Here is a 14280-nt window from a genome sequence, read left to right as displayed (position 1 = left end):
TCCCTTTCGAGCCTCCGTACTCCCCTCGTTTCCAATAAATGTCAAAACTAAGGCCGGCTTCGGAAAGTACTAACCGAGACCTTACATTTTATGCCCCATATGGCTATATTCGGCTTAAATTCGACATAGAATGATGTAACTCACAGTGGGTGTGAGCGTTCACAGTTCCCACCTTTCCACCAAATTTAGTGTCAATTGCTCTGTTTCCGAGAAAAATGCGTGTGACAGACAGACAAATAGATTGACAGACAGACTGTAAACTGATTTTACTTTACACAAAACCTTAAAAAGGAGTTTGAAGCAAGAGTCTGATTCCGGCTTCTCTCTCCCAGGTCAATTCAATGGGACAAATCTCCCGTTGCGATAAGGTCTTGCAAAGAACTGTACGAAGTGATCCAGTCAACAGTAGGGGTGTGCCTCGAGAACTTGTCACACTGAAAGATGATGTGGTCATTTGTCTCTTTAGCTCAACAGCAGTCATACACGGCGAATGAACCCGAGGAAGGCTTTACTAAAGGATTGGTGGCCAGTTTATTCACGGTCTTCACATCCCCCGTACTGGGGGCAATATCCTGGAATTAAGGATTCTTGTGAATGTCATGGAAGATTCCAGCAAAAAGCTTGCCGTTCGTCTTCTTCGTTCCTTTCACCATGAATGGTGCTGCGAACAGTGCGCCATGTATCTGTGGAAGCGAAGGGAGGGGGAAGAAGTGTGCCATCTCATTTAGCAGCCTCATCATCCCTTTCATTATAAAAGTTACCGCTATGCCCAGGAATTTTGTCTACCTTTGCAGCGCTTGACAGTTCTATGATTTGCACAAAGACACGAAGCTCTGCTATGATGAACGAAACTGCGGATGTCCAAAACAGGGAAGGGTATGGTTCGAGCTTTGAGAAAACCGTGCGTCCAAATTTTGTTGAGTGAACCGAAGCATCGGTAGCAAAAATGTTCTATCCCAAGGCTTCTCATTTGTGAGCTTTCTTCTCACAGCGGGAAAGCGGCCGGAAGCTTATTAGCTAGGGCAAAGTCGGCACAAATCGGGGTGGGGTGAGCCAAGGCAACAACTCAGGGAGGCGGCAGTGAGGGTTTCTATCTACTTCTCGAGGTCGTGAAGGTTAAAGAAGGGGCAGACCAGACTAACTCATCATAATCATCATCATCATCAACGGCGCAACAATCGGTATCCGGTCTAGGCCTGCCTTAATAAGGAACTCCAGACACCCCGGTTTTGCGCCGAGGTCCACCAATTCGATATCCCTAAAAGCTGTCTGCCGTCCTGACGTACGTCATCGCTCCATCTTACGCAGGGTCTGCGGATCTGATTTCCGATAGAATAGGCATATTAGACCGATGAGTTGCGTATTTTTATGAACTGTTCAACAACCAAAATATCGGCGGGTTTCTGAAGGTCCTTGCTAAAGCAGGCCTAGACTGGATACTGGCTGTTGCGCCGTTGATGATGATGAAATGTGGCCTTAGCTGTGTTAACCGCCAGGCTAATTGCATCCATCTAGACCTCCTCTTTTGAAAACCGAACTGATTCTCAGAGAGATCACCTTCCTTTTCAGCAAATTCGAAGTAATCACTTGTAGATTATTCTTCCAAATAATTTGCCAGTATTATATAAAAGGCATATCGGTTTGTATGAAGAAGGTCCACCCAGCGGTTTGTCTGGCTTGGATACGAGAATCGGCCTCTGCTTTTTCCAATCTGTGGGAAGTGCTCCTTCCTTAAGACATGTGGTAAATGCCTCGGCAAACATATACTCACTGCTCCCTTAAGGGCTTTGTTGGGGATACTATTCAAGCCAGGAGCTTTATTTTGTGCTATTTTCTTTGCAACTTCCAGGATCCCTGTGTTCTTTACCATTGGGATTTCGACGGGATCGGTTGGACAATAGGAAGACCAACAGTGTTCACATTTTTTTGGAAAGGCTCGCCACTGTCTCGTTTAGGATTGTGGAATGGATGGAGAGCGTTTACCTTTGATTTTGCACATCACTGTTTTGTAAGCGCCGCCCGAGGGGTCTGAATCTGCTTACACTTATGGTGTTCGTTTTTACTTCTTACTATAGTCACATGCAATTTTTTTCGCGCTTCTTTGTATAGTTCATGTAGCTGCTAGTATCCAGGTTTCTGTTTCGTGGACTTCGTTTTCTGTCCTTGAGGCAGGTTTACGGCATACTTCGGTGCTCGTTTCTGGGAACCAGGATGGACGCGTCACTGCTCGTTATAATTTATCGTCAATCTTGTGTTTTGCAGCAGGACCTCTTTTCAAGTTACCTCTGAAACCTGTGGGGACCCACTTTACAGCTGTCTTCGGGAGTTGATGTCGAAAATTATGGCCTGATGGTCGCTCCATGTAACTTTCAGTATTGTGCCACTGGAGATCTTTGGCTAAAGTGTCACTTACAAATGTGACATCTATCACCGGCCCTAGTTCCCTTCTTCGGAAAGACTCAAGTAATACACGCCCTCTTGCGCTCGTTTCTCGGCTTCCCCAATCTATAGCCTATGCGTTAAAATCACGAGCTATGATTTTAGGGTTTTGGTTACTTGCATCCCTCGTTAGCCTCTCCCCCATTAATTGGAACTCCTCTTTCTTAAGACTTGGTGTCGCATAGAGCTGAAGATTGATATACCGCCTACTTTCGCTCGCGTGAAGCCACTCTTTATTGTTCCTTCTATGGCACGATTGCTATATGACCACATCGCTGGTTTTCCGCTCTTAACCGCAATCCAAATTTCACTGTGTAGGTCTTTGTACTGTTCGCAGCCAATGGTAACGTCAATTTCACTTTAAATTATCGCCTGAGAGAGCAGTTCAGCTGCTTGGTCATGGTACAAATTTAGTTGTAAGAACCTGAGGTTCTGTCTGTTTGTCTGCTTCATTCACCATTGGGCTTGATGATCAAATGGAGTCGAGATGGCCAACTTCTGTTGGAATCCTTTCCCCGAGGGAGTTTTCGGGGTGGTAGAGGACGTTCCTTCGAGAAGATTGGGGAATCAGTAGTGTTGATGTGCTGCCGAACATCACGCTTAACTGGCTAAAAGATACTACATTCGGTAGTAATGTTACAATATTGTTGCCGAAGCGAGCGAATGCACGATCGAAAACGTTCTCAAAAATGATGAAAAGGGTAATGCTTGCGCTGGTTTAAATTTTCATGGATTAAATAAGACAGGCTATGGGGTTTATCAGCAGCCCATAGGGATACAGAAAGTGTGGGCCTAATATGGGAACACAATCGGCTATAGTCGAAAGTTTTGGAAGGAGTAAAAATGCACCACACCCATCGCTTTTGGCACCTGAAATGGGAGATTCCATTATAAATCTGTTTGCATGGAGCGCGAAGTTATGACGGTTACATACTGAGAAGTGGAAAGGTATATTGTCTTAACGGTGAAGCCGACTGAAAGTGGAAAAGTGAGTGACACCGTAGAGGCTAATAGTGCTGGCGGTCAAAAATGAGAAACGCTATCGAATTCGAGTGCGGAAAAGGGGCCACGAGAATAGATGGCAAACTACAAGCTACGTGACACCCCTATGTCGGGAAAAAGTGGTGACGAACTCCTCAACTAGGGGGAAATACAAGTAATCTCACCGGAGAGGTAGAAGGGTAGAAGAAGAAAGGCTACTCAAGAAGTGCGGGGTGGTCCTACGGAAAACGACGGCTGCTATCATCTTTTAGCGAAAAATCCACATGGATCTCAAAGACGGCGTAATAGAAATGGAAGAACTGCTGGAACTTATTGCACACCAGCGAAACTCCTGAAGGATAGCCGAAGAAGAGCTAAGGAAAAAGCTCAGCCATGCACTTCCTGAACATATAATCTCCTCCCCCAAATTTTCTTCAAATGTTTGACCAGTCACAGTCCCGGTGCATTTCGCCGCTATGTGGTCAAATTTCAGGCATCTAAAGCAACGCCTGAGGTACACCTGCTCCCTGAGTCGGCAAACAACCCAAGCTATACTCACTTTAACAGTCGCCAGCAGTTTGAACGCTGCTTCAGCTGGTAAATTTATAGTTGCCATTTGCGTGCCTCCGGATGCCTTCCTCAGTCCTCTGATAGTAGAATCTTGCAAGCCAAGTGTTCCGAACTGCTTTTCTTAGGCGTCGCGGATATCCTCCTTGGTAATGATTTCATTAATGCCCTTACATTGTATAACAATCTCCTGCTTTCTGGCCCGTACTTGTGCTTCTTCTTATAAAAACTTCTCCACCTTGCCGAGGAAATTTTCAACCGTTTTACGCGGAGACTTCTTCATCTCCAGCATCAAATCTCCTTTTTGGGAGCATCTGATTCGGCTGACGTTTTTCCAAGGTTGAATCCGATCCTGAGTTGATGGACCTTGGAGAAAACGTCAGCCGAATCAGATGCTCCCAAAAAGGAAATTTAATGCTGGAGCTGACAGACTGCTAAACGAGCCAGGGTGGCTGGAAGGCTTCTTCCCCCTTCCTTCGTTTCCGCAGATACATGACGCACTATTCGTTACACCATTCATGGTGAAAGGAACGAAGGATGCGAACGGATCTCCTTGGAGAAAGACAAATTTTTTGTTGGAATCTTCCATGACATTCACAGGAACCCTTAGTTCCAGAATATTGCACCCAGTACGGGGGATGCGAAGACCGTGATTAGACTGGCCACCAATCCTTTAGTAAAGCCTTCCTCAGGAAGATTGGACCGGTTCCCTCGCCGTGTGTGACCGCTGTTAAGTTAACGAGACAAATGACCACATCATCTTTCAGTGTGACAAGTTCTCGAGGCGCAAAGCACTGTTCTTGACTGGACCAATTCATACAGTTCTTTGCAAGACCTTCTCGCGACGGGAGATTTGTCGCATTGGATAGACCTGTGCAGATTTAAAAGAGAAGCTGGAATCAGACTCTCCAGGCCTAGATGGCATAATGCCAGTCATGCTACAGAAGCAGCAGGAAAAGGTTGTGCCGTGGCTTGTTGAGATTTACCGGAGCTGCATCACTTTAGGATACGTACCGCAGTGCTGGAGGCGCGCATGAATGGTTTTCATACCGAAAGCGGGCAGGCGCAGTCATGAGTCCGTGAAGGACTTCCGACCAATCAGCCTGACCTCTTTCGTGCTGAAGACCCTAGAACGCGTCCTGGACATTCACTTAAGGACGATTGTGGAGAGAATGCCTTTTTGTAAGTCTCAGCATGCCTACCTCAAAGGAAAATCCACAGGCACGGTTGAGCTGTCGCTGCAGTACAAGTAGTATACCCTTGCTGCCTCTTGGATATAGAGGGGGCTTTCAACAACGTCAGTACCAACGCCATCAAGGAAGCCTTGACCGGTATTGGATTGGAGGGGTATCTCACGCATTGGATTATATCCATGCTGAGTACCAGGATAATCCAGTCCGATCTGGGAGGCAACCACTTGACCAGACCTGTGAACAGAGGCACGCCCCAGGGTGACGCCATCTCACCTGTGCCCTGGTTAATAGTAATGGACAAAATTTTACGTTCATTGGACAGCAGCGGGGTGAAGGTGGTGGCATATGCCAACAACTTGGTGATATTAGTATTAGGGATGTTTCTGTCCATTATGAGCGACATAATGGAAGGAGCGTTGCGAAAGGTGTGCCTGTGGGCCGCAAGATGCGGACTCAGCATAAACCCAACCAAAACGCAACTGATGCTTTTCACCACCAAGCCAAGGATACCTGAATTCCATCCACCAGGGCTGAATGAACAAAGATTGGTTCTTTCCTCTAATGTAAAGTATCTGGGTGTAATCCTGGATCCTAAGCTAAATTGGAGGTTAAATATAGAACTGAGGGTTAAAAAGGCCTGTATAGCCTTCTATGCCTGTAAGAGAACCTTTGCAAAGAAATGGGGTCTCCGGCCGAGGATGGTTCTCTGGATGTACACTGCTGTAGTGCGTCCGATCCTGACGTAGGCCTCTATTGTATGGTGGTAGGGTTTGAAGAAGAAATATAATAGAACGAAACTTAATAGGATTTAAAGAACCGCGTGTGCAGGTGCTGTGGGGGCTCTGCAGTTCTGCCCGGCAGATGCTCTCAATGTACTCCTGCATCTCCTCCCCCTAGACCTTCACATCAAATATGTTGCAGCGTGCAGTGCCGTCAGACTACGTGAGTCCCGATGCTGGACAGCGAAGTCCTACCGCCACAACAACATTCTAGATGAAATACCTCGAGAAATCTGGGCATCCCCCACGGACTATGTCACACGCAAGCTGAACTTACCGAGAAACTTTGCTGTGGACCTTCCAACCAGGGCAAAGTGGAAGACCGGCGCCGGCGGCGTGTTGCAAGACAAGGACACGGTATTCTTTACGGACGGATCAAAAATGGCCTATGGAGTCGGCGCGGGGGTTTTCTCGAATACACACGATGTATCCAAGTCGTATGGTCTTCCAGGTTTCGCCAGTGTATTCCAGGCGGAAGTACTGGCGATATTAGAAGTCTGTCGATGGCTGGAGCATGATTCGAGCCCCAAGCGTAACATAGCCGTTCTGACCGACAGCCAAGTGGCCATCAAGGCCTTGTACTCAACGATAACATCTTCCCGGCTGGTGGGGCAGTGAAGAGACGCGCTCAACCATCTGGGCGGCACGCTCAATATCACTCTCCTCTGGGTTCCCGGTCATAGGAACATAGGCTGACGAATTGGCCAGGCAAGGCTCTGCTCTTGACAGTCCCTCGGCGAATACAGTCGGTGTTCCGCTGGCGAAGGCTTACAAGCTGTGCTAAGTCAAGGAGAATTTGGCCTGCTTATAACATAGCCCGATCCCGAGAGCTCCTGTGCCAGACGCGTGCAAATGCATTCAAGATTATGGCGGTCTGTACGGGGCACTGGCCCATAGGAGACCATGCCGCTAGGCTCGGCATACCCTACAAGTCGCATTGCCGAATCTGCGGAGAAGGAAGGGAAACCCACATGCACTTTCTCTGCGATTGCCCAGCTCTGGCTAGAGTCAGGCTGCGGACACTGGGTAAACCATTCTTTGAGGACCTCAGAGAGATTTCTAGCTGCAGGGTCGGAGAGCTGCTTTCCTTCGTGAATGCTACGGGTTGGCTCTGAAGATCCGAGCCGGCTGGACTCTGCTTCCCGGCTCCCATAACAACAGTCACGGTCTTAGGAGTTTGTGGCATCAAAACGGCGCACCAAAGCGCTAATTGGGCTCCTCGGAGCGGCCAATGATACCTACCTACCTACGAGACTATTGCTTCGCACTCCATTTTAAAGTTTTGTGTAAAACAAAATCGGTTTACTATCTGTCTGTCTATCTTTTTTTTTATGCGTTGGAAGGTAGAAAGTTTCAAAATCTACCGCTATCACCTGCCATACGGTTATGTGAGATTTTTACTCACCAAGACCACCTCCTTCTCCTTCGCTTACTGCGCGGGACTACCATTTCGGTATTACATCCCGGGGCAGGATCAGTTACGAAATACACCTCGTATCGTTGTTTACAACTTTGTTCCGAAACTCCTCCTTCTTCAGCAGATTGCGGGTCGCCTTCATTAATTTTTCCACCGCTCTCCAAGATGTTTCAGAGGCTTGCACGATATTCTCGGGTGTCAACCGTACCCCGGTGTCAATTTTTTCTTCCGCTCTGTGTACTGCGAACCGCGGGCAATTAAAAACAACATGCACCGCATCCTCCGGAATCATCACACATGTCGGACAAAAGGGGGAGTCGTCACCTCCGAAGCGATAGAGGTATGTACGGCACCTTCCTTGTCCGCTTAGGACCGTGCTTTCGTTTGATCCATTTTGAGACAACTGGGATAATCCTGTGTGTCCAGTGTTCTTTAGCTGAATCATCGCATTTTCTTCAGGGTTTAATCCGATCCTGAGTTGATGGACCTTGGAGAAAACGTCAGCCGAATTAGATGCTCCCAAAAAGGAGATTTGATGCTGGAGCTAAAGAAGTGTCCGGGCATAACGGTCTAAGATCAACGGGCAAAGGTCAATCAACTCAGGAGCGGATTGGACCTTCCTGAGGATATCGGCATAAGTCATATCACCTTTACTGGAGATGATAATTAATTCGGGCAGTAATTTTCTTTTATGTCTCGCAGTTTTCTATCCGTCAACCTTGGTCTATGCCTCCTTGGTTCCTTTTTGGTAAATTTGCTCGCCCCTTTGTCGATGAAAGGCCTTTTTGCTTTTCGCGTCCTGGGAGGATTCGAAAGAATCGTTTGCGCTCTCCCTACTCCTCTTTTCAAACTTACCGTCGTTTAGATTTTGAGGCGTGTCAATTTTGTTTCCTGGATGACGCTTGATTTCTTCGGGGCATTTTTTCGTCCTTGGCGATATTGTACAGTACACGAATGGCTCGGACCATGGTTTTGATAGCCTGGTGTACATTGTGTTTGTCCTTTATGAGATTGGGCAACTCTAATAATTTTCCTCCGAGTAGGGAGAGTACTAGCTGGATCTAGGCTGCGGGCACTAGAGGATCTAAAAGAGATCTCTAGGTGCAGAATGAGGGAGCTGCTATCTTTCGTAAATGTTACAGGCTGTCCCATAGTAGACAGTCTAGATGTCAAGATGAATAGGGGTCCCTCTTTCTCACCAGAAGGTAGACTTAATTTTATTGAAGTCTTTACTTCGGTCCTCCGAGAAAACTTCGGGCGCGGTTTTAAACTTTCCTTTTTTGGATAGTACTATGTAAGAGTAACAAACTTTCCGTGCACTTGATATATAGAAAATTGGCACTGGCTTCCTAATGCCTAAATTTTCAATAAATTTCGAATCAAAAAAACACTTCATGGTTGACTTCCTTATCTAGGATCTGAATTACCAGTCCAACGTCCTTCTCTGTTCGAGGTTTCGATCATTTTCCAGCGGTTTATTAGGTTAAGTAGGCTCCGGTTCGCTTTATTTCTTCCATGTATTACAGCCCCAAATAGAATTACCCTTTCCATAAATCCGTCAAGATAAATTTGAGGGAAAATGGTTGACGTATTGTTAACACTGCATGCCTTCTACAAAATTACAAATTTGGTTAATTAGACAATATTATGATTGGGAAGTTCATTACATAAGGGAAATTACAATCAAATGTTAGAGACTTTGTCTCGTTATCCTAAAGTCATTAACCATAAGTGCTGCAGGGCTCCTGAATTAACTGACGCCGATAGTAACTGATTGTACTGCAAACCAGCCTGACTATAGCCCAAAACGGAACGGTTACGGTTTAGTAAAAATGAAAGTATCGGGAATCATCGTCCAAGCGCTTTTGATAACTTCTTTGGAAGGAGCCGGAATTTTTGCTTTGGAACTCAAAGAAATAGTTGTGGAGTTAACCAACATTTACGACTTCCAAACTATTGTATGTTTCCGTAATGATCTCAAAGGAGCTGAGTTGGCAGAAGCGTTGCTTGGGAAGGGATCCCCTGTGGAGAGCATCCCCAAGCTCATATGGAATCAAGATGTCAAAACCAAAACCATGTTCAACGCCAAAGTCTTGACTATTGCCTTCGTTTCGCATTCCAATAGAGAAAACATTCTTGAAGTGGTTAACACTGCATTAGAGGACAACTTGCTGGCCAAAGTGATTTTCTACTTTCTCCCGGAGGTGTCTCATAATATCAACTTGAGAAACTTCAGTGAGTGCTTGTGGGAAAAACGAATCCTTTATAGTTTGATGGTTGCAGATAACCGTATATTCACTTACAACCCGTATCCTGAAGTTAGTCTGGTGGAGGTCACTTCAGCAGAGTCGCTTAAATCAGTCTTCACCGAAAAACTCGTTGACTTCCATGGAGCTGCGGTAAGAGTCGCCCGTTCACTTGACATATCCAAAGAAGTACAATACGTTGATCGGAAGGGAGACGTTCAATTTGGAGGATACTTTATGAAAACCATTCTTGCATTTATTAGAAAGCACAATGGAACCCTCGTTGAACAAAAAGTGAAAAAGGACCTGAGTGATGTCGGAAAGAAGTTCCAACAGAGAAAAATGGATTTTCTTTCAATGATGATAACGTTGGCTCAGAAAAAAGTGAAATCGTCATACCCCCTATCAAGCATCGCACCATGTATCCTAGTCCCGTACCAAAAGGAGCTTCCCAGAGTATATTATTTGATGCTACCCTTTCAAGTGTCTGGCTGGATTTTATTTGGTGTTGGCGCTCTACTACTTTTTCTAGTAATTGCAGTCACCGAACTTCTTCGCAAAGGAAAATCGACCTCTATTTATCAGGAAGTGGCTTTCCATGTCTGGCGGATAGTCACCCAACAGATACACTTCCCAGTAGAAGTGGTGACGAATCAATGGATGATGCTCATAATTATTTTGGCCACTCTCCACTTTATGTTACTTTCGAGCCTTTACCAAAGTGGATTGAGTAGTTTTTACACAAAATCGATTTCAGCTAAACAAATTGACACCCCCGAGGACCTAGCAAGGACTTCATATAAAATCCTGTCACCACAACTTCAACTAGGTTTTTTTCGAGATTGTGAACATTTTCCTAAGATCGTTCTTGATCGTTTCATGGCGGATGATTCTCTGGTAAAAGCAAATCTAAAACAAATGGATCCCAATTTCGGATATGTGCCACCCTCGGAATTTAAGGATCTTCTCAGAAAACTGGAACGACGTCCTTCAACCAAACTTTTCCATTTGACCAACATGTGTACACCTAGGATATTACTTAGTGTTCTAATTCAAAATGAATCCCCATTCAAGGATATATTCGATGATGTCGTCTTTCGCCTTATGGACGCTGGATTTATGCTGAAGTGGGAACGAGATACTGTGTATGAACTGAAGCAAGTTGGCTTCCTGAGGATGCAGTTAGTAAGCGAAAGCCTTCTGAGACCGTTGAAATTTGAAGAATTGTATTTTGTGTGGGTGGTCTACTTAGTTGGTATTGTGTTGAGTGCTATTGTTTTCTGTATGGAAAAAATACGAGGGGTTGGATTTGGTACTAATTGATAGTGCTGATCCAAAACTTCGTCCAGCTGCAACCCTGTTTTTGGCCCCTAATTTTCAATGCACCCCATCAGTTGTAAATAAAAAAAAATATTTGTTATTGAAGATTTTGTTTTATCTTAAGGAAACTAAGTACTCCCTCTCATTCGTTGAAACTCATTTCATTGATACCTCGCCTTTAGAAGATGATCTATTCCTCACATTGTGAGACAGTGGTTACTTAATATAACTACAGGGTAGCCTGAAGCAAGTAAAGCTCTCCGTGAAACGTAAGTTTTGACCCATCAGGATTGTTGGTGCGATGCAGCGAGTTTTATCCTGAACAAGGTGGACTTACTTCAGCAGAATGCCGCGGATTTCAGGCTTTTGGTTCGGTTTCTTCGTCTGTGACCTGAAGAGGCCAGGAAGCTCCATAGTGAAATTTTTATTGCGGCGGTCAAACGGTAGTATAGGTCCCAGGGCAAAACGTAGATTGGTACCCACGATGGAGCGTAGAAACTGGAAAATACCTGAACCAACACCAGCAGCTCTACTACCAAACCCTAGCTCCACCTCCACGTGATGATGGCTGGGAGATCTTTCTTAATGAAAAACTGCAGAGGGAGAAGGACGAAGCGAGTCTTTCGCGCCTAAAAACAGGATAAAATGTACCAACTGGTCCTCCAGGTTGGGAGTTGGGTAAGGCTGACAACCATGCACGAAAAATCAAAGTTACGAAACCAAGGAAGGAGAATGGGACAGGATGGATTTCAAAACGGCGAACCCGGCAACGAAAATGGAATAACGATTTGCGCATTTTCCATGAAACGGGTGTTCCCTGTACAGACTGAACGCTGCTGAGCATTTAGTCGATACCCTGTCCCAATAAAATGCTGAGGTAACAGCGTTGCAAGCGATGCGCTGGACGGGGACCCGTTTCCTGGAGAAAAGCTGCCACACCATATATGATAGCGGCCATCCAGTAAACCATGTGCTCGGAGTAGGTTTATTAATCAGCCAAAAAGTGAAACCTGCTGTTATCGGTTTTGAAAATATAAGCGAAAGGCTATGCAATTTGCGCGTGCAAGGAAAATTTGGAAATATAAACCTCATAAATTCTCACGCTCCTATAGAGCAAATTGCTGAGCCGAAGAAGCATACCTTCTACGAGGCAGTTGAGAAAACCCTTGAAGCCTGTTCCAAGTATGATATCAAAATCATACTTGGAGATTTCAAAAGTCAAGTAGGGACGGAGCGCGTATTCAGGCGGTATGTCGGCTCCCATAGCTTACATAGGGATACCAATGATAACGGATTGCGAATTATTCAGTTAGCAGTATCGCAAGAAATGGTTGTTGGAAGTACCTGGTTTGCGCGGAAAGCGGTCCACAAACATACGTGGGCGTCTCCAGACGGGACCACTTTCAACCAAATTGACCACGTGCTGGTTGAACGCCGCCGCCTCTCAGACTTGATGAACGTAAGAACATATAGGGGCGACAATATAGACTCGAACCACTATCTCGTTGGCACGGTGCTCCGAACTCGAATAACAACATTACCCAGAATCCCCTCTGACAATCAATCAAGGTGGAAATGGATGCCGCAATAACCGCAGCGGCGAGCGGAAAAGCGACTTCATAGACGGAAAAAGGAAGCCTGAGAGAACCAACAGGTCTGTGAACTCAAAAAGTACAGGGAGTAACCGCACCAGGCGCGCAAGTTTTACCAACAAGTCAGCAGGATGAAGCCTTACCCATATCGATGTTCATCCTGCCGAGACAGAATGGGCATATTGGAGCGATGGGGTGAGTATTTTGATGAACCGCTCAACAACCAAAATATCGACGAGTTGGACGTCCCGCTACTGAAGACGACGGACAGTCCGTGCAATTCATCGGCTTCAAAATCATAAGTTCCAGGTTCCGATTGGTTTAATATGGAGGCGACCAATTACACCAAGTGGTTCTTCAACTTGTGCTCAAGGTGCTCAGCGAATTAATGCCTGACGACTGGCAAAGAGGCATTATCTGTCCCATACATAAAAAGGGAGATGTCACACAGTGCATCAATTATAGAGGTATCACGTTGCTACCATCTATAAGATATTCTCTGCTGTCTTGCTAGGTCGGGTAGCCCCATACACTCAGAACATCATTGGCTCATACCAAAGAGGCTTGACTCCAGGCAAATCAGCAACAGATCAGATTTTCTTCAGGAGGTAAACGTTGGAAAAACTGTTGGAATATGGCCATCAGTTGCACCATCTTTTCATCGACTTTAAAGCCGCCTATGATAGCATAGCCAGGGTGAAACACAGCCATGAGAGAATTATATATAGGCTGACCCTGACCAATGTGCGAGGCCAGATAAAGGCAGCAGGATCACTCTCAAGACCATTCGACATCAACGTCCTCTTTAATCTGGCCCTGGAAAAAGTGATCCGTGATGCTGAGGTAAATGCAAGAGGTACGATCCTCTGTAAGTCCACACAACTACTGGCCTATGCTGACGATATCGACATCATGGGAAGAACCACCCAAGACGTACAAACTGCCTTCATCCAGATCGAGCAGGCGGTGCGAGATCTTGGGCTGCACATAAATGAAGACAAGACAAAGTATATGGTGGCAACGTCAGTACCAAAAACCAACCAACCAACAACATCAAACCGCACTGGTCAAACGGGAAGAGTGAAGATAGAACAATACAACTGTGAGACCGTTGATAATTTCTCCTATCTAGGGTCTAAAATTACAACCGATAGCAGCTATGATGATGAAATCGCACGGTTGTTGACAGCCAACAGAACCTATTTCAGCTTACAAAAACTGTTCCGCTCGAAACGTCTCACCATAGGGCCAAAGCCCTTAGTCTTACTTACAGTGATTTTGTCAGTCCTCACGTACTCCTCGGAGACTTGGGTTCTTAGCAAAAAATTTGGCGAACTCTTGGCCGCGTTCGAGAGAAGAATACTCCGAAGAATTTTTGGCCCCCTACATGAGGATGGACAATTCCGTAGCCGTCAAGTTGTGGATAAAATCCGGCTGAATAGGTTACGGTGGGCGGGTCACTTAATCCGTATGGATGAGGATGATCCCACCCGGAAAGTCTATAAGGGTAATATCTATGGTAGAAAAAGAAGACGATGCAGACTGTGCCTAAGATGGAGCGATGGCGTAAGTCAGGACGCCAGACAGCTTTTAGGGATATTGAATTGGTGGATCTCGGCGCAAAACTGGGGTGTCTGTAGTTCCTTATTAAGACAGGCCTAGACCGGATACCGGTTGTTGCGCCGTTGATAATGATGATAAGTACCACCCATTACGAATGCGGAAGAATCATGGAACCAAATGAAA

General features: G+C 45.7%; 1 protein-coding gene across 1 annotated transcript; it reads left to right on the top strand.

Moving 5' to 3' along the window:
- Window positions 1–9208: 9208 nt before the first annotated feature.
- LOC119656326 lies at window positions 9209–10945 on the top strand. The gene has a single exon (XM_038062788.1). It carries the CDS (start codon window positions 9209–9211, stop codon window positions 10943–10945), a length of 1737 nt encoding a protein of 578 aa, XP_037918716.1.
- Window positions 10946–14280: the final 3335 nt, after the last annotated feature.

The sequence above is a fragment of the Hermetia illucens genome, chromosome 4 (genome assembly GCF_905115235.1).
Source record: "Hermetia illucens chromosome 4, iHerIll2.2.curated.20191125, whole genome shotgun sequence".
NCBI lineage: Eukaryota > Metazoa > Arthropoda > Insecta > Diptera > Stratiomyidae > Hermetia > Hermetia illucens.
This window is presented reverse-complemented; position numbering and strand designations above follow the sequence as displayed.

Coding starts and splice junctions, on each gene's coding strand:
- LOC119656326 (XM_038062788.1), top strand. CDS start 9,209: ATGAAAGTATCGGGAATCATCGTCCAAGCGCTTTTGATAACTTCTTTG.